This window comes from Xenopus laevis, chromosome 7S (assembly GCF_017654675.1).
Source record: "Xenopus laevis strain J_2021 chromosome 7S, Xenopus_laevis_v10.1, whole genome shotgun sequence".
NCBI classification, from domain to species: domain Eukaryota; kingdom Metazoa; phylum Chordata; class Amphibia; order Anura; family Pipidae; genus Xenopus; species Xenopus laevis.
The window spans coordinates 90,371,616-90,397,290 of NC_054384.1; the positions used below are offsets into that span (position 1 = coordinate 90,371,616).

Sequence of the window (25,675 nt, forward strand, 5' to 3'; positions counted from 1 at the left end):
AAGAAGTATTTTGTATACAGGTATGGGATTTGTTCATACCTCCCAAATGTCCCGTTTTGAGCGGGACAGTCCCGCTTTTGACAGCTCAACCCGCTGTCATGGATTTGAACTAATAAATCCTGAGTTTCTCTTTGATCTGCTGCACTGAACAGCCAGAAATAGATACAAAGTGTCTAACTTAATTGGGTCTTGGCAGACAGCCCAGAATAGATACTTAACATTCTTTTGTAACAGTTTGATAAGATAAGAATGAAGAATCACAGCTTAAAGGGCAATTCACCTTCATTTGCAAACTGTAATAGCATATAAATACCATAGAAATGTGTTCAAACTTTCATAACCTGCCAAATTATGTAAAATGAACATGGTAATTAGGGGGTGTGGCCACAAAAATGGGCATGGACAAAAAAATTGCTGAGCTACACTCCCAAACCTTTTTGTCCCACTTTCTGTTTCCTAAATGTTGAGAGGTATGTTTGTTATCCAGAAACCCATAATCCAGAAAGTTTAGAATTACAGAAAGGCCGTCCATTCCATAAACTCCATTATAATCAAATAATCCAAATTTTTAAAAATTTCCTTTTTCTCTGTAATAATAATACAGTACCTTGTATTTGATTCAAACTAAGATATAATTGGCCCTTATTGGAAGCAGAACCAGCCTATTTGGGTTTATTTAATGTTCACATGATTTTCTAATAGACTTAACCCCAGGTCCCGAGCATTCTGGATAACAGGTCCCATACCTGTACATTTAAATATAAGTCACTGTTAAAGGACCTGTAAAATCAAAATGTTTTTTAAAAAAAACATAGTATACCACAAAAAAAGCCACCAAGACTAATTAAACTTTAAAATCTCACAGCCTTTATTAAGAAATCACTTACCGAAACTCCGCTTGCGCTCCACTACAGAAAAGGCGATCTGGCAATCCATTGTGTGGCGCTCGATTTCTCCTCCCTGCCTTCCTTATAGGAAATAGCCAGGGAGGAGAAATTGAGGAAGACCTGCATGGGTTCCTTTCTTACACAGGAATATGAACAGCCAGATAAGGTGGCAAGATCTGAAAAATAAGAGGTATCGTTCAAAGATTCAATTATCTCTGCTTAACGAAATCTTTTGTATTTAAAATAAGTGTAATCACTTGAGCCCTGACAATTGCATTTTGTATAATTGGCTAGGCATTTAAATCCCTCTTTTATCGGTTTCACACTAGAATAGTCTCAAATATTTGCATTTGCATTTCAAAGATACAAGATTGAATGTTAATTGTTACAACTTCCAGACACCTGGTAGACTAACAATATGAATAGTTTTTTGTTTCATTACATTTAAGCCATAGGCGTTGATTATAATAAGTAGTGTATGTGTGACCTTGTTGGAAAAGGTTGAGAGCAGTTGCTCCACAAAATAAACTTGTGTTTATGCAAAAGGCTGTCTCTTCATGAATTAAACAGAGACTCCACAAGCATCTTATCTGAGCTAGCTTGGTTCATTAAATTCCTACCAAACTAATTGAAAGTTGTCTGACTTCCATACAAGGATACTTCATACCTACTGTTTTTGCTAATGGAGCACTGGCTGTTATACTAACTAGGCTTTTGTGAAGAGCACAATTAGATGTTACACACTCTCATTCAAATGTTTATAGACTATAGCCACTCTCTTTAAAGTTAATAATCCACGGGAAACACTCATAGTTTCCAAACATTGTTCAATGAGAATGTACAACTTTGCATTAAAATTCTTATTTGTGAAATGAAGATAAACAGCAGCAATGAACAGAACATACCTCGTTCTGCTTGTATAGCTATTTACAAGGAGACTTTTTTTTTTTTTTTTTTTTTAAATGGAGAAAGATTTTAGGAACCCTTTGGCGTTTAGTAGTTGTACATCACATATTTTAAACAAGAGGGAGTATTAAACTGCAAATCGTTCTATCACATAATTATTTTGTGCATTATAATTGATTTTGTGCAGTGGTGTAACTACAGAGGACCCTATTTTCACTGGTGGGGGGGGGCTGGGGCCTTGAGTCTGTTTCCTCTATAGCTCGCGAGAAATCCCTCCTCCTTGGCCACTATCCAGGATAAAAAGGATTGGGGAAGGGCAAGCAGAGAGGGCTAGAGAGGGAAGGGAGAGAGTGGGTATTTTACTTCGAGGGTCGAATATTGAGGGTTAATTAACCCTCGATATTCGTCCCTAAGTAAATGTGCCCCACACTGTAGGAACATTTCAAAACTAGAGAACTATATATGCAAATAATGTTTTTTTCCCCTTAGGAACCTCTGACAACGTTGAATGAAAGCAAAATATTTCCTACATTTTACCTTCATGCTGAGTGGTCTCCCCACTCAATTAGTATCTTATAGAGAGGCCCATTCAACAATTTGGGAGCCTGTAGTCCATTTTGTTACTTCTCAGCTAACTTGAAAGAGTATATGGAATTTGCTGGCTCTTACATAACAATACACACACACATATATATATATATATATATATATATATATATATATATATATATATATATATATATATATATATATATATAATACACAAAAGCCATGAATGGTCATGAAACTCCTCGGTAACTTAATAATATCCTTATAATTTACCAGAGGGGTACTTTATTCACTATATATTTATATATATACTTTGATTTGGCTTACATCTTCAGACCCAATCCTGTGGGAACTTGATAGCATTCAGAAGATATGCTTGCCTTTATTTGGTAGCTCTCCAACAGAAAACAATGTTTTTTTTGTTCCACCAAAAAGAATAACACCAAAATAAATACAGCAGTGGAGTAAACATACAGTGTAAGTCTGACTCATAACAGAGCTTTTAAAAATGTTTAAATGGTTCCATGTGATTATCCAGAACCGATTAGAAATTCATCTGAGGTCATGAGCGTGTCTTTATCAGTGCTGCTAACGTTCAAGTTGCTGTAGGACTTCTGGAGGAGTGACAAAAGAGAAATTATATTTTAGGAGCTTACAGATTCATTATGGTTCAGTAGAGTTTCAATTAAAACAAGAAGCATGCTAAAACAGGAGAGAATGGTGGGAAGTTAGAAACTGACAGGAACAAAGTGACATGACTTTGTATACACATCAGAACTAAAACATCTAAAGATCAAGAAAAACTTGTATGCATTACCTCCTATAGTAGTCATATGTGGGTCCCTAGCTACTTGGATCCAACTACGTCTTTCAGCTATGAGTTTCCCAGAGGTCCAAGTCAAGGGGCATTAAAACTAAAAGGCACAGAGAGATTGCAAGTAAAAAAGGCTTGTAAAAATGTTTTTCCTGTAACTATAACATAGCACTTAAATTCATTGAACAAAAACAGTAGACAAGACCAGGGAACATTTAAGCAGACTTGAAGTCAGGATAAGTATATGATATGGGCAGATAGATGTAAGGATAACAACCAGAGGCCAGACCCAGATCAAGAAACAGCAGGTGCAATAAAGGGATATATATATATATCATTCTGGAGAAATTACAGTAGACTCACCACACGGAACATTGGGTTCAGGAGCACATGCCCCAGACCTTCAGCTAGTGGAGAAATCCATAGTCCACCATTGTAGATCACAGTCCAAAAGATGCTGCTAAAAATGATTTATTGTAAAAATATTACATCTGTCAAAAAAAGACTTACGCGTTGTGCTCAGGGTCCCTCTGAGCTCAGAACTAAAACATCCAAAGATCAAGAAAAACCGCAGTTTAGTATGCATTACCTCCTATCGTAGTCATATGTGGGCCCCTAGCTACTTGGATACAACTACATCTTTCAACCATCAGTTTCCCAGAGGTCCAAGTCAAGGGGCATTAAAACTAAAAGGCACAGAGAGATTGCTAGTAAAAAAGGCTTGTGAAAATGTGTTTCCTGTAACTATAACATAGCACTTTAATTCACTGATGAAAACAGTAGACAAAGACCAGAGAACATTTAAGCAGACTTGAAGTCAGGATAAGTATATGACTAGGGCAGATAGATGTAAGGATAACAACCAGAGGTCAGACCCAGATCAAGAAACAGCAGGTGATATAAAGGGATATATATATCATTCTGGAGAAATTACAGTAGACTCACCACACGGAACATTGGGTTCAGGAGCACATGCCCCAGACCTTCAGCTAGTGGAGAAATCCATAGTCCACCATTGTAGATCACAGTCCAAAAGATGCTGCTAAAAATGATTTATTGTAAAAATATTACATCTGTCAAAAAAAGACTTACGTGTTGTGCTCAGGGTCCCTCTGAGCTTTTTTGGGAGGTCCCTGACATATACTGTAGGAACATTTCAAAACTAGAGAACTATATATGCAAATAATGTTTTTTTTTCCCTTAGGAACCTCTGACAACGTTAAATGAAAGCAAAATATTTCTTAAATTTTACCTTCATGCTGAGTGGTCTCCCCACTCAAATTAGTATCTTCTAGAGAGGCCCATTCAACAATTTGGGAGCCTGTAGTCCATTTTGTTATTGAACTTCTCAGCTAACTTGAAAGAGTACATAGAATTTGCTGGCTCTTACATAACAATACACACACACACACACACACATATATATACTTTGATTTGGCTCCTGTGGGAACTTGATAGCATTCAGAAGATAATGCTTGCCTTTATTTGGTAGCTCTCCAACAGAAAACAATCTTTTTTTTCTTCCACCAAAAAGAATAACACCAAAATAAATACAGCAGTGGAGTAAACATACAGTGTAAGTCTGACTCATAACAAGAGCTTTTAAAAATGTTTAAATGGTTCCATGTGATTATCCAGAACCGATTAGAAATTCATCTGAGGTCATGAGCGTGTCTTTATCAGTGCTGCTAACGTTCAAGTTGCTGTAGGACTTCTGGAGGAGTGACAAAAGAGAAATGATATCTTAGTAACTTACAGATTCATTATGGTTCAGTAGAGTTTCAATTAAAACAAGAAGCATGCTAAAACAGGAGAGAATGGTGGGAAGTTAGAAACTGACAGAAACATAGTGATATGACTTTGTATACACATCAGAACTAAAACATCCAAAGATCAAGAAAAACCGCAGTTTAGTATGCATTACCTCCTATCGTAGTCATATGTGGGCCCCTAGCTACTTGGATACAACTACATCTTTCAACCATCAGTTTCCCAGAGGTCCAAGTCAAGGGGCATTAAAACTAAAAGGCACAGAGAGATTGCTAGTAAAAAAGGCTTGTGAAAATGTGTTTCCTGTAACAATAACATAGCACTTTAATTCACTGATGAAAACAGTAGACAAAGACCAGAGAACATTTAAGCAGACTTGAAGTCAGGATAAGTATATGACTAGGGCAGATAGATGTAAGGATAACAACCAGAGGTCAGACCCAGATCAAGAAACAGCAGGTGATATAAAGGGATATATATAACTCATTCTGGAGAAATTACAGTAGACTCACCACACGGAACATTGGGTTCAGGAGCACATGCCCCAGACCTTCAGCTAGTGGAGAAATCCATAGTGGTTTGGAGAAATCCATAGTCCACCATTGTAGATCACAGTCCAAAAGTTGCTGCTAAAAATTATTTATTGTAAAAATATTACATCTGTGTAAAAAAGACTTACGCGTTTTATGCCTCTCTAGGGCATTTAGTATTGATTGAAGTACAGCACCACAAGTCTTTTCTATGAATAAAAATGCCTTTATTGGAACACTGGCAGGACCTGGATAAGCAACGTTTCAGGCTACACGGAGCCTTTTTCAAGCTTAGGGCATTTAGTCATAGGCATAGCCTATGTTCTGAAACAATGACAAAAAATAACATGTGCCTTGCACCTACATTGATTCATCTCGTGCAAACCGTGCAGGTGTTATTACATGGAAATCTATGACAAAAAAAACAGCTTTTTGGGAAATAAAAACTGCAATCTGCGTGTTTTTTTGCGCCAATATGATTTGCATAACTGTGGAGGCTTTCAAGAAAGGATTTAAGGATCAAGTGACACACATCTAACGTCACTCTTTGTATTTCCGCATAATTGTGATCAGTGTCTTGTTATGAAAACTGCATGCAAGTGCTTTTATTGACACTGGGAAACCCTGGAGCTACCGCCACAGGTAACTCCATAGTCCCCCAGCAGCCTGAGTCAATTGATGCAATGAACTTGTGCCTAAAGAATTGGGTGAAGACGTTATTATGAGCGCCGGAAAAGATAACATCCAATCACATCCAACCTGCAGCTGGCAGAAAAATTCAGTCACTGATTGGTTGCTGTGGGCAGGGCTGCCATCAGAAATCATGGGGCCCCATATGACAAAAATTTCTGGGCCCCATCCCCACACCACAGTAAAAAAGCCACACAAACATGGGCACTAAAAACCCATTGGTGGACAGGGCCCTCCCACCACACGTTAAAAAAACAATTTATGGTCATGCCCCCCCATTAGGGTTGCCACCCGGATAGTATTTTATCATCCTAGCCGTTAAAACACCTGCCAAGGCTGGGGCCAGTATTGCAAAATTAATCGGCAATGTAGCTGCTGGTGAATTTGTAATACCACTAACAAAAGCCCTTGGCCCGCCCCCAATCCGCTCAAAATATACCTTTTTGCCTCCTTCTGGCCATCACAGGTTGTGGCTCTGCCCCTTTTTACGTCACATACCGCCCCCTTTTGCATCACGTCCCGTCCCCTTTTGTTCCCGCCTCCACCACCGGCCTGTGGAAATTTTATTAAAAGGTGGCAACCCTACCCCCCATAAAAGTAAAAAAAAAACTTCACTGGTGACCAGGCCGACCCTACAAGTTAAAAAAATTGGTGGCCAGGGACCCCCTATAAAAGTTTAAAAAACATCACTGGTGGTCATCCTACCCCACAAGGTAGAAAAAAACAATGGTGGCCAGCCATCCCCTTACAAGTTAAAAAAAAACATTGGTGGTCAGGGGCTCCATGGAATATTTTAAATACACATTGGTGACAGGGGCCTGTAGAGTATTAAAATAATACATTGGTAGCCAGGGGTTTAATAAAATAAAAAAACACATTGGTATTCAGTGGAATTACCTTAGGTTCTTCTTCTTTGTCCTCAAAGATGGCAGCTTCTTCGGTTTCCTTTGGTTCCGTTCGTGGCTTCGGGACTTCGGGTTTTCGGGACTTCGGGTCTTTGTGACTTCTGCGTTTCGGGACTTCTGTTTTAGCTTGTGTGCTGTCAAGGGGGGCCTGACTAATTCAGAAAGAGCAGCACAGGGTAGCTGAACCCTATTTCTCTTCTTCTGGATATGGATTTCCAATCCTTTGCAGTGAAAATGGAAATAAATTGTCAAAAAAAGAATAATGATAATTGTTATCCTGTAGCATCAACATGTGTGCGCAGCAGTTAATCCCCAGTCCTTGAACCAGTGGAGCTTACAACCTTAGGGTCCATATTACATTCACGTAACACCTACACAACAAGGTAAACTTCTCATCAGAAGTCAAATAAATCAGAGGAAACCTCACTTGAGAAACACAAAAAAGGACAGAATGCTCAGAAAGTTCATATAAATTATGTGACAATGATAGGGAACAGGATAGGATTGTAGGGTGTTAGAATATGACCCCTCCTTTGCTAACTGGGAAAATTATATTATGGGGACAAAGGTGCAACGTTAAGGAGATAAAAAATAGAATATGTCATTAGATGTGAAGTGATGCATTGAGATATAAATGTTTTCCAGTCAGAGGTACTTTAGACTAAACAGATAAAGGAACAAAAACGCACATTAAGGAAACTGGTGTTCATCTGTTTTCTGATTTTCGATGTCAAATTTGTCACAGAAAATTGAAAAATGATAAGTCAGGCGACAGAAAAGAAATAAAGCTTCACTTTGTAGGATGGCAGCATTACGGGAAAACACACCACGTACATAATAATAGTGTTTTTTATTCTCCATTTCTGCTCAGTATCCAGAGTCTGTGGGGAAGGATCAGTTGTGGAAGGACACGTTTTCAATCAATCTATAATGTTTAAGTGTGTTACACCGCACAGCAGATGAAATGTTGTCATTATATAATGCATTACGGTTGACACTATTTTAAACGATTCACAATGCTGTGACCTTCACTTGGGTATTTAGTACAGTGCCATATAGGATATAAAACTGATGCAGCAAAACAAAACAGAATTATCTATGTGCATAAAAAAACAGATTTATCTATGTGCATCCTGCATTAGGGCAGAGACACACTCTCGGATTCGGGGAGATCAGTCACTCAGCGACAAATCTCCTCTTCTTTAGGGGCGACTAATCTCCCCAAACTGCCTCCCGGCACTAGAATGTAAATCAGAGCGTTTCTTTTTCCAAAGTCGCCCAAAGTTGCCTCACGAGGAACTTCGGGCGGCTTCGGAAAATGAAGCGCTCCGAGTGCCATACCACCAGTGATTTATATTCTAGCCGGTTGGAGGCAGTTCGGGGAGATTAGTTGCCCCGAAGAGGAGGCAATTTATCGCCAGGCGACTATATTTCCCCGAATCTGAGCGTGTCTCTGCCCTTAAGTAAACTGTGTCCATGTGTGATTAGACATACAGTAAGTGCTAAAAAAAATCCAATACCTTATACTTAGATAAAGCTCATTGTTGTACAGGTATGGGATCTGTTATCCAGAATGTTTGGGACCTGGTGCTTTCCGTATAATGGATCTTTCCGTGATTTGGATCTTGATACCTTACGTATACTATAAAATCATTTAAACATTGAATAAACTCAATAGGCTGATTTTACTTCCAATAAAGATTCATTATTTCTTAGTTTGGATCAAGTACAAGCTACTGTTGTATTATTACAGCGAAAAAAGAAATCATTTTGACAAATGTGGATTATTTGGATAAAATGGAGTCTATGGGAGATGGGCATACAGTAATTCTGAGCTTTCTAAATAACAGGTTTCAGGATAACGGATCCCATACCTATACTTGGATAATTGTATTGTAATTAGTTCCTGGCCACAATACACAACCAAGAATGGCTCTTATCCTGTGATATAAACACTACAAAGAGTGTGGGAAGGCAGAGGCTTAATTGTATAATATATGCTATACCCTAGTACTCTATGGGGCATATTTATCAAGGGTCGAATTTCGAGGGTTAATAAACTACCCTCGAAGTAAAATCCTTCGAATAAGAAGGATTTTAGAACCAATACATCGAACGAGCGATCTAATAAAGATCGTTTGATCGAACGATAAAATCCTTTGAATCAAACGAATTGAAGGATTTTAATCAATCCATCGATCGAAGGATTTTTATTAGATCATAAAAAACTGGGGATGGTCCCCATAGGCTAACATTGAACCTCGGTAGGTTTAAATTGCCGAAGTATGTAATCGAAGTATTTTGTAAAGAGACAGTACTTTGACTATCGAATGGTCGAATAGTCGAACGATTTTTAGTTCGAATCGAAGTCGAAGGTCGTAGTAGCCTATTCGATGGTCGAAGTACCCATAAAAATACTTCGAAATTCAAAGTTTTTTTGATTCAAATCCTTCACTCGAGCTTAGTAAATGTGCCCCTATATCTCTATATATCAATCTAAACGTGCAAGCAACAAAGGTAAAACTCCTACATTGAAAAGACACAATTGTTCACACAAATGTGTAAAGGGTTCAAACCAAGTGTAGAAGTAGATCCACTCAGGGAATGCCCATAGCACCCAATGGTGTAACCCTACAGCAACAACAGTGTAGCATGTAAAGTTTGCCATACAAGGACTGATAAAAGCTGCCAAGTCAGTTCCTCCAGGAAAAGCTGGCAACATATTGGCCTGTGTATGAGGCCCATTTGCATATTGATGCAGTCCTTGCCTAATTAGTTTCCTTAAACCCTCAGCCAAATGATCTGATCAGCCCAATTTAATTTAGCAAGTCGATGGCAAAATCAGACCATTGTGTATTTATTTAACGTTATCGCCAAGCATTTGCATATCAACATGTATATCCACATTCTACAGGGATATCCACATTCTGCTCCAGGGTCCCCAAACTTTTTAAGCCATGAGGCAAATTCAAATGAAAACAGAGTTGGTGGGGGCAATACAAGCATGAAAAATGTTCCTGGGGGGGGTAAATAACGGCTGTGATTTCTACTTTTTAGCCCCTATGTGAACTGGCAGCCTACAGGAGATTGTGTTTGGCACTATAGCTGGTTTGTATGCAATAAAAACTTGCCTCAGAGAAAGAAATTAAAATAAGTACCTGCTTTGGGGCCACTGGGAGCAACATCCAAAGGATTAGGAAGCAACCTCTTGCTCCCAAGCCACTGGTTGGGGACCACTTTTTTACATTATTATTATTATTATTATTAACATGTATTTATAGAAAGACAACATATTGCGCAGCACTGATATCCACATTCTTCAGCAGTGGTCCCCAACCAGTGACTCCTGGGCAACATGTTGCTCACCAAGCCCTTGGATGTTCCTCCATGTGGCCTAAAATCAGATGCTTATTTTGAATTCAAGGCTAGGCAGGTTTTGGTTGTATTAAAACCAGATTTACTGCCACCTTTAGACTGCCAGTTCACAAAGCTGCTACCCCAGGAACTATTTTCATGCTCGTGTTGCTCCCCAACTCTTTTTGTATTTGAATATGGCTCACAGTCTAGAACAGTGGTCCCCAACCAGTGGCTTGTGAGCAATTGACCCCTTGGATTTTGCTCCCCATGGCCTCAATGCAGGGTTTTTTTGTTTTTTAAATAACTGGCTTATATGCAAGTTTTGGTTGCATAAGAACCATGTGTGCTGCCTCCTGTAGGTTGTCAGACCACATAGAGGCTACCAAAAGGCCAACCACAGCCCTTATTTGGCACCCCCAAGAACAAGTTTCATGCTTGTGCTACTCCCCAACCCCTTTTACATCTGACTGTTGCTCATGGTTAAAAAAAAAGTTCAGTATCTACTCAGCACTCCAAGTACTATACTCAGCATATGGAACTTAAAGAAACAAACATTCCAAAGAGAATAGCAATAAAAAGTGCTAGGATTCAAATACAGTATCAGATATTCTCTTCTTATAAATAGCCTCTAAAGACCTAAATATTCTATATTCTAATCAAGAGCTTACAGAAATAGCAAGGTCGCCTCAAACAATTATCCTTCAACTCAAAAGCAATGAATTGACTAGAGACAATTTTTTCTCTGCTGGAAAACTGTCTAAATGACGAATTATCCCATTTCCTATGAACATATGAATGTTCCACAGAAGGTAAAAAAAAATAATGGTTTCTCTGGGATAGAACCTGAGAAACCAGATGAACAATAAACTAGAAAAATATATTCCTTTTTGTGTCAAAATGTGCATCTCTTACAATTTATCTAAAAAGCAAGCAAACCCAGTACTGCACAGATACAGTAGCTGCACAGACTGGTACGAGGAAATCAGCTGTTCTAATAATAAACTCTATAGAAATTGGTGTTTGCCAAGGCACTTGACAGGCACGGTGTTACTTTTTGGGGAAGGACAAGCCTTATTTGCACTCTTTATAATTAAAAGTAATTGAAATTATCTATATTCTTTGGAGCAGTTGTAAGATTTTATAAAATAACTCCTTTTTAAAGGGGTTGTTCTTATCTGAGTTTTAGTATGGTATAGAGAGTGATGTTATGAAACAATTTGCATTGGTTTTCATTTTTTATTATTTGTGTTGTTTTAGCTATTTTAGCTTTTTATCCAGCAGCTCTCCAGTTTGCAACCATGCACTGATTTGAATAAGAGACTGGAATATGAATAGGAAAGGCCTAAATAGAAAGAGGATAATAAATAGTAGCAATAACAATACATTTGTAGCCTTACAGAGCATTTGTTTTTTTAGATGGGGTCAGTGACCCCCATTTGAAAGCTGGAAAGAATCAGAAGAGGAAGCCAAATAATTTAAAAACTATAGAAAATAAATGAGGGAGGCCAATTGAAAAGTGGCTTTGAATCGCCCATTCTATAACATATTGAAAATTTACTTAAAGGTGAACTACCCCTTTTAGATGGCTATGGTTCTTCTGAGAAAGTAGACAAGAACCCAGAACTCCACTTTAATATACAAGGGGTCGGGGGGTCAGAGGAGGTCGTGGAGGGGGTTCAGGAGGGGTCGGAAGGGGTCGGGACAGGGTCAGAGTGGGTTGGGGAGGTTGTTGGAGGGGGTCGGCGTCCAATTTGGGCACGCCAGCATCAAATTCAGCGCACCTCGTTCATTGTACAGCGTCCCAGTTCAGGACTGTTCGCGGCCCGGTTCTGGGCCGCAGCTCGATGGTTGGGGACCCCTGATATACAATATCTCTTATCTTTTGCAGCTACATTCTCTGTCACCAAAATATTGCAACATTTCTAATTGTTATAAAATACAAATCCGTTTCTTTTGACTAGTAGTTTGTTTGCTGGCAGATACATTTTATCCTTGCCACCATATTCACTTTTCTTCTACATTTAAACAAAGCAACATTTGCAAGAGAAATTATAAATATCAAGAGAGTTTAGTATAACGTGCAACTAATCCCTGCGAAGAAGTGCACATTATACTTAAAAGCCTAAAGCATATGTTCTAGGCATAATATCTTGATTGGAGGAATTTAACTTTTCAGCAGTAATTGTAAGCCACACGGTGAAAGGAGAGGTCTTGTTAATACAGTACCTATTTGGCATGCTAAATGGAAATGTTAAATCTAGCAATTAGAATATGCCAGCAACAGTTACAGAAAAGACTTGTACAATGAATAAAGAGGTGGAACAGCATTACAGTAAAGACAGTTGCATTCAAGCTGCAACTCTTTCAGCCTACTCTGCGATTGATTCCTGGCCAAATCATTTTGTATTATATTTCTGCTCCAACCGCTACATTTCGGAGGAGGTTGTCTGTGTACCTGCACTATCCAGTTATATTTGCTGCACTGCAGGTAGTGACTGCTCTCAGGAAATAAACAAATTTATTATTGATCGAAACAATAACATTTGCTTTCCAGCAGACATTCATTTAAACCAGTTAAACAACTGAGTGTGCTTTTTAATTAGGGACACCTTTCTCTGTATACATATAAATGGTATATAGAGAGGCATATACGGTAGATACTATCTTATATGGCTATGCATATAGTGAAAAGAAACATAAGAAACCCAAGTGCAAAGCACTACATTGAATGCAATTTTGTGAGCACTTGGAGGCTATTCACAATGCATTTAAAAATAAACTATACATTTCCCATTCCATTATATTCTAGTCTCCTTATATTCTACTTGGAAATGTGACCTCTCCTGAGCACAGCTTTGCAATTGGGACCTGTTAACTAGAATACTCAGGACCTGGGGCTTTCCAAATAATTAAAAATCAGCTTCAGAGCAGGTCAAAGGATGAACGTTCTGTTTTCAAATGAACCCTATAATTATTTTTTCCCATGATGTCTTCCAGATGAAGATTTGACTTTGAGTTCCTGATTTCCAGATCAGCTGCACAGTTATGCTAGCGGTATAACAGCTTATTAGTACAGTCATTTTTCATGTTTAAAGGGATCCTGTCATCGGAAAACATGTTTTTTTCAAAACGCATCAGTTAATAGTGCTACTCCAGCAGAATTCTGCACTGAAATCCATTTCTCAAAAAAGCAAACAGATTTTTTTATAATAAATTTTGAAATCTGACATGGGGCTAGACATTTTGTCAATTTCCCAGCTGCCCCTGGTCATGTGACTTGTGCCTGCACTTTAGGAGAGAAATGCTTTCTGGCAGGCTGCTGTTTTTCCTTCTCAATGTAACTGAATGTGTCTCAGTGGGACATGGGTTTTTACTATTGAGTGTTGTTCTTAGATCTACCAGGCAGCTGTTATCTTGTGTTAGGGAGCTGTTATCTGGTTACCTTCCCATTGTTCTTTTGTTTGGCTGCTGGGGGGGAAGGGAGGGGGTGATATCACTCCAACTTGCAGTACAGCAGTAAAGAGTGATTGAAGTTTATCAGAGCACAAGTCACATGACTTGGGGCAGCTGGGAAATTGACAATATGTCTAGCCCCATGTCAGATTTCAAAATTGAATATAAAAAAATCTGTTTGCTCTTTTGAGAAATGGATTTCAGTGCAGAATTCTGCTGGAGCAGCACTATTAACTGATTCATTTTGAAAAAACTTACCTAGGGTTATTCCTTTTTCTTTGTAGATGGATTCTATTGACAAGTTTATGACAGGAAAAAAGGCTTCCACGAAATTAAAATCAGTCCTATATTTGTTCGTTAAAATATTGGTAGTTGCTGTGGTTCAAAAGCTCAATCAGTTATAAACCCCTTAATCATAGGCTACAGGCATGGCAGGCCTGTATTTTCTTTGAATTGCTCAGCTCAGTCAAGCTTGACTTTATTTACGTGACTGTTGACACCCCATAATGCTCCATACAATTCATTGCCTTTTTGCACAAGGCCACCTACACATGATAAGATGGAACAGATTTTTCTGAGTACAATGACAGCAACACAACCTATCAGTATATGGACTGCTGTAGTTTAAAATATTTAGAATTTAAATTTAAGCATATACAGATAAGCCTCTTCCAATGATTCACTTCTCAACACCTCAACATGCCGATTTTCTAATGGGCGCCGGCGTCACTGCCCTAACTAAGGAGATAGACGCTAGCGTTGATTTGCACTATATCGCCAGCCAAATTTTCACTCAGACGTTACTGGCCGGGACGAAACTTCTCATCTTAGTAAATTTGCGTTGTCTGAGTGAATTTTCGCCTGGCGAAGTGTTGCGATGGCTGCGAAGCTGTCACTGGCGCATTTTTGCCTCTTAGTAAATTTACCCCATTATCTCTTCACATACGAACATTCAAGCCTTTGCTACAGCTGCACATAACTGCGAGTCCCATGTTCCATACAACTTTCTCCAAATGTCTCTGCTTTTGAATGATATCTTAAAACACATTTCTAAAACACATCTCTAGTACATGTGTGGCATAACTAGATGTTACTGGGCCCACATCAAATTATTTTAGGGCCCCGAACATATCCAGAGGTTGTCCTATTCTACCAATACATATTGAAATTGCTCATTATTTGGTCTTTGTGGGGCCCCCTATACCTCCTGGGTCCCCCTGCAACTGCAGGGTCAGCATCCCATATTCATTTATTGTAAATACTTTGCCCAAAGTACAGGTAGTGGTGCCAGGAGGTCCCAATGCTCAAGCAAGCTTGCTTTTGGCACAGGAATTTTTTGGGCTGGTAATCAGTGACAGGCTGGGGGCAGTATTTTTATGCTTAAAACCAGTGATGGTCATTTTTAGAGGGCAATGGCGTGAGATTTAAAGGGGTATAAAAGGGCCACTGGCTGGCTTGCCTAGGGCGCCTGCCCAGCATGGCCCGGCTCTGAATGTCAACACAAATCCCTACTGCACCTGAAGGAAGTAGGGTACAGAGTATAAAACCAAGTCTGCTTGTTGTGTTGCTAGGCAGTTAAGGACAGGTTTTATATATATATATATATATATATATATATATATATAGATAGATAGATAGATAGATAGATAGATAGATAGATAGATAGAGACAAATACAAGAGTCCTCTCCACTCAACCCATTATCAATATATTTAAGACAGCGACATTTTGTGCATACTGCTACTGAAAAATGCCTTACCCTTTAAACAAAACAGGGATTGTTTGTCCATATATTGCAATATATTTAAGCTGGCCAACTACGTCAAAGTCATCCTATATCTGGCCAGTCCAATGCTCAATTTTCATCTGATTCATTAAGAATTCTATTGGTTCATTACACATTTTACAAAGGGACTAGGTATAACCTGCAATTTACTTGCTGCTTTCAAAGTAAAACCCCCATACTTGGCTGCCCTTTTATTAGACACCAGTGGGATCACCTGCGTATAGCTGGGAGGGGTGGGAGCTACAACATGGAGCTGGTTATAACTATAACAAACAAGGGAAAGTTGGGCTCACCACTAATTTTTAAAAACCATTAGGCGGGGGTGCAACGAGGCTGTGTGTATATATATATATATATATATATATATATATATATATATATATATATATATATAGTGAATAACTCAGAGGAACTCTGAGGTTATTTCTTATATCCTCATATTTTCCAACAAGGGGTACTTTATTTATTATAATAAACAAGTTTTGGTGAGTCATGTGACAGAAATGACATCACTACTCACCGTTTATAACTGATGACATCACTAGTCGTTTGTTATAAGGATATAATTTACAAGATATTCATTGATTTTGTGTATTATATAAAAATACACTATCCCATGGAGTAGTGCGAAGATTGTGCTTAGACAGATTTAAGGGAGTTTGGTAGAATGCAACAGACTCACCCTTGAGAGATTTGTCTGTGCCCAACAGTGATTTAAAGGAGCCATTATGGCTGGCAGGCTCATTGGGCTCCTGACAGCAGTCGGTGCAAATACAGAGGAACAGAGTGCATTATGGACTTTGTGCCTGTTTTTTGCACTTTGAACATTGCCCCTGTTTAGTAAATCAGAACTACAATGTCTAATTATAAATATAGTTATACAATCTCTATATTTGCATCAGAAGGAAAACAACTGTGAATAAATAAGCAGCACATTTATTACAAACACTTTATGGCACAGTATGTATTTATCTATAATAAAGTAAGTAAGACAAAATCCACACTATTTAATTATCATTCTAAGCAGGAAAAAATAATGACCTTTATTCTGCTTTCTACTTGTTTGTCAGTGAGAATATGTGGCCGTGTATGTGACACAGGACATAACACTTTAATTTACATCTTCCATCCCTGTTAGCAAGCGTATTTACAATTTATATCCATTAAGCGCCTGCAAGACTAAGCAAAGGTGCATGAAATACTTTGACAAACAAAATCTACAGTGCTAACCTCTAATCACAGTAATACACCAGGAGCACTTACACATAGGGAAAATGCTTTTAATCCTTTGATCTGTTAAATGGAGATGGCACTCTGGTAACAGAAAAAAAATCAGTAATAAATCATCTATAGCTGCATGAGACAAAAGTCATGCTAAAAGCAAAATATGTACTGTCACATCAAGCATCATGTTATCCCTATGGCCTTTAGGACTTGTCATAAGAAGATCTGTTATTTATTGGGATTACAGCCTAAAACATGTATTTTATAAGAATGCATTCTGTAACCTTTATAGATACAGGTATAGGATCCCTTATCCGGAAACCCGATATCCAGAAAGCTCCGAATTACGGAATGGCTGTCTCCCATAGACTCCATTTTATCCAAATAATCCAAATTTTTAAAAATGATTTCCCTGTTCTCTGTAATAATAAAACAGTAGCTTGTACTTGATCCCAACTAAGATATAATTAATCCTTATTGGAAGCAAAACCAGCCTATTGGGTTTATTTAGGGGCTGATTCACTAACTTCGAGTGAAGGATTCGAAGGAAAAAACTTCGAATTTCGAAGGTTTTTTTGGGCTACTTCGACCATCGAATGGGCTTCTTCGACCTTCAACTACGACTACGTCTTCGAATGGAAGGATTCGTAGTAAAAATCGTTCGACTATTCGACCATTCGATAGTCGAAGTACTGTCTCTTTAAAAAAAACTTCGACCCCCTAGTTCGCCATCTAAAAGCTACCAAAGTCAATGTTAGCCTATGGGGAAGGTCCCCATAGGCTTGGCTATCTTTTTTTGGTCGAAGGATATTCCTTCGATCGTTGGATTAAAATCCTTCGAATCGTTAGATTCGAAGGATTTAACGTTCGATCGAAGGAATTATCGTTCGATCGAACTATCTGCACTAAATACTTCGACTTCGATATTCGAAGTCAAAGGATTTTAATTCCTAGTCGAAGATCGAGGGTTAATTAACCCTCGATATTCGACCCTTAGTGAATTGGTCCCTTAATGTTTAAATTAATTTATAGCAGACTTAAGGCATGAAGACCCAAATTACGGAAAGATCCGTTATCCAGAAAACCCCAGGTCCCGAGCATTCTGGATAACAGGTCCCATACATATATAAGAGGAACATTTTCACCCAGCCATTGGCCATTATATAATTCTGTTTTGTTGTGTTTTTGGTGATAGTTTTACTTCTTAGTATGTTGTAAAATGTTACAACAATATACAGCAACAGCTGTATGGGGCATGAAATAAACTTGTGACCACCTTCTTAAAAACAACACTACGGGGGTTATTTACTTAACTCCGAATGTAAAAATCCCGGAAAATGTGTGATTTTTTTATAAAATCTGACTTTTAAAAAATCGACAATTTTTTGGAATTTATTAAACCCCCGAGGATGGAAAAGTCAGAATCAGAATTAATGTGCACTGGGTTTCGTGCAAGATCCCGAAGTTTTCATGCAAAAAAACATAAGAAATCTGAGTTTTCGGGTGAAAAATCTGATAAAATTGTGAAAATCTGATTTTCGGGAAAATGTAATTATAAAGAAGCTAAAAACCCGAGCGGATTTGATCGGAGTTTGTAGCAGAAAATGTTGAGTTTCTTGACTCAGGGGCCCATTTACTTAGCTCGAGTGAAGGAATAGAATTAAAAAAACTTCGAATTTCGAATGATTTTTTTGGCTAGTTCAACCATCGAATTGGCTACTTCGACCTTTGACTTCGAAACGAACGATTGGAACTAAAAATCGTTCGACTATTCGACCATTCGATAGTCGAAGTACTGTCCCCATAGGCTTTGTAACAATTTTTAGGTCGAAGAAAAATCGTTCGATCGATTAAAATCCTTCGAATGATTTGAAGGATTTTTCATTCGATCGAACGATTTTTTGTTCGATCGAACTATTTGCGGTAAATCCTTCGACTTCGATATTCGAAGTTGAAGGATTTACATTCGACACTCGAATATCGAGGGTTAATTAACCCTCAATATTCGACCCTAGGTAAATCTGCCCCCAAATGTATCTCCATATATAGTTCATGAATGAATTTTTTTATTGAATAAACTAGGAGAAATGAAAATTAAATGAAATCTGCTTCTCTATATCCTCCAAGACAAACCACAGGTGTGAAGGAAGAGCTCACTGTAGTGCACCCGCATTAAAATAAGGTCTCAGTATGTTATAATGCTTTATATATCACAGACACAATAACATACAGTAGAATAGTCCCTATCCAAGTGGACTATTTGACTATATTTGCAACACGTAAAGTTATGCCTCTTTGCAAACAAATTTTCCTTTTCGCGAATGTAATATAGCTTTTTTCCCCATTGATGTTTTATATAGTGACCTTAGACTATGCCATTTCTCCAGTATAATATATAATCATGATCTACTGCCAAATAATACAATGATTGAATCATTGTGGGCAAACAAACCGTGTTCATTTGAGTTCCTTGAGAAAAAAAACATTTCTCACATTTCATCTTATAAATAAATATCCCACTGTCTACATACTATTTATTATTACTCTTTACACTGAAATTGCTGGTATGCACACTGTAATTAGTGCATCTTAGAATGCTAAAGATTTATTGTCATTGCGACTTTTTATTACTCATCTTTCTATTCAGGCCTTCTCATATTCACATCCCAGTCTCGTATTCATATCAATGCATGGTTGCTAGGGTAATTTGGACCCTAGAAACCAGATTGCTGAAACTGCAAACTGGGCAGGCTGCTCAATAATACTGCAAATTGTCAATTCCTGGTTAGAGACTTGGAAGATTTGTTGCATAAAATTAGGTCTACTGACAAACAGAGCCTTCTGTACCCTGCCAGTTCACATAGAGGCTACCAAATAGATAATCACAGCGCTTATTTTTCACTACCCAGGAACATTTTTCATACTTGTGCTGCTCCACAACACTTTTTACATCTGAATGTTGCTAACAGGTAAAACAAAGTTGGGACCCCCTCTAAATCATAATAAAAGTTAATTCAAAGGTGAACAGTTCCGTAAGGTAGTTTTATAAGTACAATTTGGGCACAGTGGAATCTGTTAAGGGATGATATGTGGCTTATCCCAGTAATTGTTTACATTAAAGATACCGAACAGGGCTGTAAGGGTCAGGTCACACAGGCAGATTCGGGGAGATTAGTCGCCCAACGACAAATCTCCTCTTCTCCGGGTGCGACTAATCTCCCGAACTGCCTCCCCTGCCTTCCCGCCGGCTAAAATTTAAATTGCCGGCAGGATGGCACTCGTATCGATTCGTTTTCCGAAGTTGCTCGAAGAGGAGATTTGTCACCAGGCGGCTAATCTCCCTGAATCTGCTTGTGTGCCCTCACCCTAAAGGTATAATAAAAGGTAAGAAATGGAGACTGGTTCTTGCACGACAGATGTTTCAATGCGGCATGTATCATATTGATTTACCTATAACTGGTTAGTATGACTGGAGAACAAAGTTAGTTGGAAGGATACTTTTATAACAACCCAATCCCAGTTGGTTTTCCTTACAATTTCTTTACAACCAATATTGAAGGATTAACAAACGCTTTGCTTTTTTTTACATATGTTCAATCCTGTTTGGTAGATGGAATAATACAAACATTTTTGCTGTTAATTTAGGCCAGTGGGGGGCAATATAGAGTATATATTGCTTCCCATAATGGTGAATAATAAACATAGGGATATGCACTTGTGGCTTTCTATAAATGCAGGGTTTAAAACACTATAGTTTACCATTTCCCTTTTTTTTTTCTATTATGTTTTGATGCCTGGTGGAACGGTTGCTATACTTAACCTCTGATTTTAAAAAATATGACCAGTCCCACTTTGCTCAGTTTTTTTTTTAATAAAGTGATACTGGGCTCATGACTATATCCTCAGATGGAGAGCTCAGGGTTGTGCTGTGAGAACCTTTCTGGTATGGGGGCTGTATGTTATGTGTTAATAATAGTAATTAGGAGCACTCTACCTTCATTAAAACCCATGTAGGTTCTGGTTGATAGACTAGTAGACCCTCGTCTGCTTTTTGGGTCAACTGCTATATCCAAAGAATGAAATCCAGTAGCACACTGTAATTGATACAAAATCCGTGGTGATTTATTTAGCCCATATATAAATAGACAAGAGCAACGTTTCGGGTCCCATTAAGGCTTGATAAAGGGTCCAGTGCGACCCGAAACGTTGCCCTTGTCTGTTCATATATGGGCTAAATAAATCAACGCGGATTTTGCATCAATTACAGTGTGCTACTGGATTTCATTCTTTGTATGTTAGGTGTTAGGCCTGCATGGGCTGCCAAATGCTATAGGAGCTACAGTAAAGCTGGCCATACATGAAGAGATCCGCTCGTCTGTCGACATTGGCAAACGAGCGGATCTTTCACCAATATGCCCACCAACGGCAGGGCTATATCGGGGTAATTCAAACATTTGGCCCTAGAGCCGAACGATTGGATTACAACGAGGAACAATGGGCTCCGACGGTCTGCTGAATAAGGAAACCTTACCGATAGATATCGTGGCCAGATATCGATCAGGAAGACCCTTCAGAAACCCCCATACACGGGCAGATAAATTGCCGAATTGGTCTAAAGGACTGATATTGGCAGCTTTATCTGCCTGTGTATGGCCACCTTAAGATGCCCTAGTCAGTAACTAGTTATTGGGCCTGTTGGGGCTATTTGGGTCCGTATATAGAAAAACAAAAATATTGGAGCAAGGCTCTCAAAAAGGTCACGCATAGATCAGACTAATAGTAGGTAAAAATTAAAGATATTTTTATAAACAACTTATGCCTAATGCGTTTCATGTCACTAGGACACTTAATCATAGGCTGCACGAAACACATTAGGCATGAGTTGTTTATACAAATAAAATATCTTTCATTTTTACTTACTATTCATCTGATTTATGCGTGACCTTTTTGAGTGCCTTGCGCCAACATTTTTGCTTTTCTACATGCGGATTGTCCGCACCCTTGAGCTGAGGGCCTGGGGCAGGAGCACCCAGGCCGTCCATTTAATTTGGTGAGTTATTCTACTGGTGACGTTTTTATGCTTATACATATGTGGTTGACTAGTTGGGTCCGCTCTTAGAAGTTACCGCAAAATATATAAGATAATGAAGATTTGGTATAGTTTTTTATTTTAGCTGTACCTGTATTGAGGGTCTACTCAGCTGCCATTTCTGAGAAATCTGTTGGGACTTTATAAAGAGTATTAATGAGCTGCAGGCTGCACTGGTGCTGGTACTGGCCCCCTCCTAGTAGCATGAAAGACTATTTCCCATATCCCACTACATGTGTAGCCTCAGATTCCCTGCAAGGCAAAACAGGGCAGCCCCCTGAGGGCTCACACACACAGCTAAACTTCACTGGATCCAAACCCATTTGCAGAAACTCCTTCCCAAAACATCCTCTGTCTTTTCCTTTTTTAATACCTTATTCTCCACCCCCCTCTGCAGAAATATAGTTCGACCCAGGCTCTGAACAGCTCATTTGAGCTCAGAAGTTTGTATTTGGACTAAGCAGATTTGAGAGGGGGGTGACAGCTCGCTAGAGCAACTCTGCAGCAGCCGCACCAGAGCAGAAATAAGGAGGATTGTGCGGTATAACCGGACTCTGTCTGATCATTTAGAAGCCAAGGGGTTACATTTGAAAAGAGCCAGCATGGAGCTAGCCTGAAATGCACTGAAGCGTTCTCTTTGTGAGCTTTGCAGTAGAAGGAACCGCATGGAGGTTCTCTGCAGGCTGCGGATGTGAGAGCGCTACTTGCGCTGTATGCGGAGCGTTGCGTCACCGCCCTGGCGCAGCAGCGATACCAGAGACTTTCTCTCAGGTGACATGGAGAATGAGGTAGCTAAAGCCGTGGACAACCAAATGGAAAAATACATGTAATTGCCTTTCTAAGTCTATTATATTATGCGCAGAGAATATGGTCCATTAGAATTCCAAGAATTACTATAATACTATTTTCCTCCTCCCACCTTTCCCCTGTTCGTTCTGTTCTATTCCTTGCCGTGTGTATTTAGCCTGTGTCAGTGCTGCTGCGTCTCAGTGTCGCTGCGACTGTCCCCTCCCTCTGCATGTGCATCAGCGCCTCTTCCTCGCTCTCCCCACACCTTCCAGCGACACGACCTGCCCGGGCTATGACTCCCTAATACCTAAAGGCACCGCTTTCTCTTCTTTATTTTCAAGAGTTACAATAATGGGGAAGTCGGAAAGTCAGATGGATATAGTAGAGAAATCAACGAAATCTGCCCAAAAGTCCTGGAGCTTTGTGGAGATTGGGTTGTCGGTGCTGTTATTCCTGATGACTTGTGCGGTGGTGGCGCTGCTGGTGCTTTATACGAACCATAAAGGTAAGTGCAGGCAAAATGCGCACGTTTCGGGAGCAGCCGCTTCACCTGCAGGTTATGGATGCAGCTGGGTTATCTCTCTCTCTCTTATTACAAATTCAGCCTGTAACCGTACTGATAGTATTAGTATAGAGATCTGCTTGCCATTGCACTGTGCTGTATAATTATATATATGTTTGTGTATAGAGAGAGAGAGAATAAATGAACAGGTACTGTGACTTTCAATACCAGAGTTAGACTGAGGTCTCTGCACTCTAGAGCTTGCAGTCTATAAAATGTCTTTGCAGAAAGCATTAAGTTAATTTTTAGTATGTTACAGAATGGCCAATTATAAGCAACTTTACAAGTGATCTGCATTATTTGTTTGTTTTTTTATTTATAGTTTTTTTAATTACAGTATATGCCATTTATTTTACTCTTTTCAGCTTTCAAATGGGGGTCACTGACCCCATCTTAAAAACAAAAACAAATGCTCTGTTAAGCTACAAATGTATGGTTATTGTTACTTTTTATGACTTGTATTCTGGTCCCCTCTCAGTCATATTCTTCGAATGCGCTATCCCTTCGATTTGTACGATTCGCTCGAAAACTGACCTATTCGACCAAAAAAAAAACTTCGATTCAATTTCAGTTGGTCTTTTTGAATTAGAATTTATAAGTTTTTTCAATTCGAAATTCGACCATTGATAAATATGCCACTTTAAATGTTACACTATTGATAGTATTTATAGGAGATGATTCAGATCTGTTTGCCTTGCACTGTGCTGTATAATTATATATATGTGTGTTTATGTATATAGAGAGAGAGAATAAATGCATAGGCACTGTGACTATCAATATAAGAGTTAGACTGAGGTCTCTGCACTCTAGAGCTTACAGTCTATAAAATGTCTTCGCAGATTTAATTTTTAGCACGTTACAGAATGGCCAATTCTAAGCAACTTCATAAGTGATCTGTGTTATTTGTATTTGGTTTTTTTTTATGGTTTTCTTATAATTACAGTAAAAGCTCGATTTTACATCCCACGATTTTCCTGATTATACATTTTCCTGGATTTTACACATTTTTTTCTGGTCCCCTGAAAAACGTAAAATGGGGTTTCTACTGTATATGCCTTTTTTTTTTTACTCTTTTGAGCTTTCAAATGGGGGTCACTGACCCCCTCTAAAAAACAAATGCTCTGCTGAGCTACAAATGTATTGTTATTGCTATTTTTTATGACTTGTATTCTGATCCACTCCCATTCATTTTCCAGTCTCTCATGCAAATCAGTAGATGGTTGCAAGGGGAATTTGAATCCTAAAATTGCAAACCTGAGAGCTGCTGAATAACTGCTACATAACTCAAAATAGCTGCTACATAACCTTAAAAAAACAACTAATAAAACATGAAAACCAGTTGCAAGTCATCTCAGAATATCACTCTCAGGGACTAAAAGATAAAAAAAAGATTAGAGCCTAGTTAGGGTTGCCACTTTTCTGGAAAAAAAATACCAGTATAAGTATATACTTATCTTTTTTCCTATTAATAACATTGGGATCAACCATCATTTTTACCAGCCAGGCCGGTAAAATACCGACTAGGTGGCAACCCTAGCAGAGGCACGAGTGGATATTTGGGAAGATTAGTGGCCCAGAAACAAATCGCCTCTTTTTCGGGCGACTTAATTCCACCGAACTGCCTTCCCAATGGCTAGAATCTATTTTGTCGCCTGAAAAAGAGCCAATTTTCTGAAGACGCCCGAAGTTTCCTTGTGAGGCAACTTAGGGCATCTTTGGAAAACAAATCGCTCCGAGGCATTCCGACGGCGGGAAGGCAGTTTGGGGAGATTAGTTGATGCAGTCCTCATCCTGTCGACACCCATTCTCTTCATCCATATTGGGTTAATCCGAATGTTCAGCCCTAGGGCCAAACGATCTGATTAACGCGATATCGCCCTGCCTTTGGTGGGCATATCGGGGAAAGATCCACTCATTTGGCTCTAACATGAGCCTCCTTTGATGTTAATAGTGCTAATGTAAAGGTGGCCACAGCTGTTAAGATTTCTTAAAAGATCTTTTCATTATTGTAAGTCCAAGCTTATGTGGAAACGATTGTTTAAATGTACGATTTGTCCTTCAACTAAAAAGACCATTTCAAGTGATATCGTCTAGTTGAAGCCAGGAAAACTGTGGGTAGCTGCCTGCTTGGCCCAGCAAACAGTTGGACAATGGATAAATTACACTGGGACCAATGACAATTTTCTAACCTGCATTGTGAACCTAAAAGACGAAACCTTTATTCAAATACCAAAAAATTATATTCACAACTATTGGTTGAGGTCTGACGAAAGTCAGAAAAAACAAAAATTATTTAAGAAAAGAAAAAGAAACCCCACCAATTGTTATGCTTCTAAAATTGGCTAAAAATACTGCAACGTGAATT

The 25,675-nt window shown here is 38.8% G+C and overlaps 1 protein-coding gene across 3 annotated transcripts in view; it reads left to right on the forward strand.

Annotated features, from left to right (window-relative positions):
* The window catches only part of mmel1.S (membrane metallo-endopeptidase-like 1 S homeolog), a 118,151-nt gene that overhangs the window by 6,966 nt on the left and 85,510 nt on the right, over window positions 1-25,675 (forward strand). Inside the window, exons 1-2 of one of the 3 annotated variants that reach the window (XM_018228013.2) lie at window positions 22,257-22,785; window positions 23,090-23,253. In XM_018228013.2, the coding sequence (XP_018083502.1) occupies window positions 22,673-22,785; window positions 23,090-23,253 (277 nt within the window). In that variant the 5' untranslated portion in view covers window positions 22,257-22,672. Of the gene's footprint in view, window positions 1-22,256; window positions 22,786-23,089; window positions 23,254-25,675 lie in introns of those variants that run through there. The other 2 variants (XM_041571510.1, XM_041571511.1) reach the window with 2 other exon arrangements.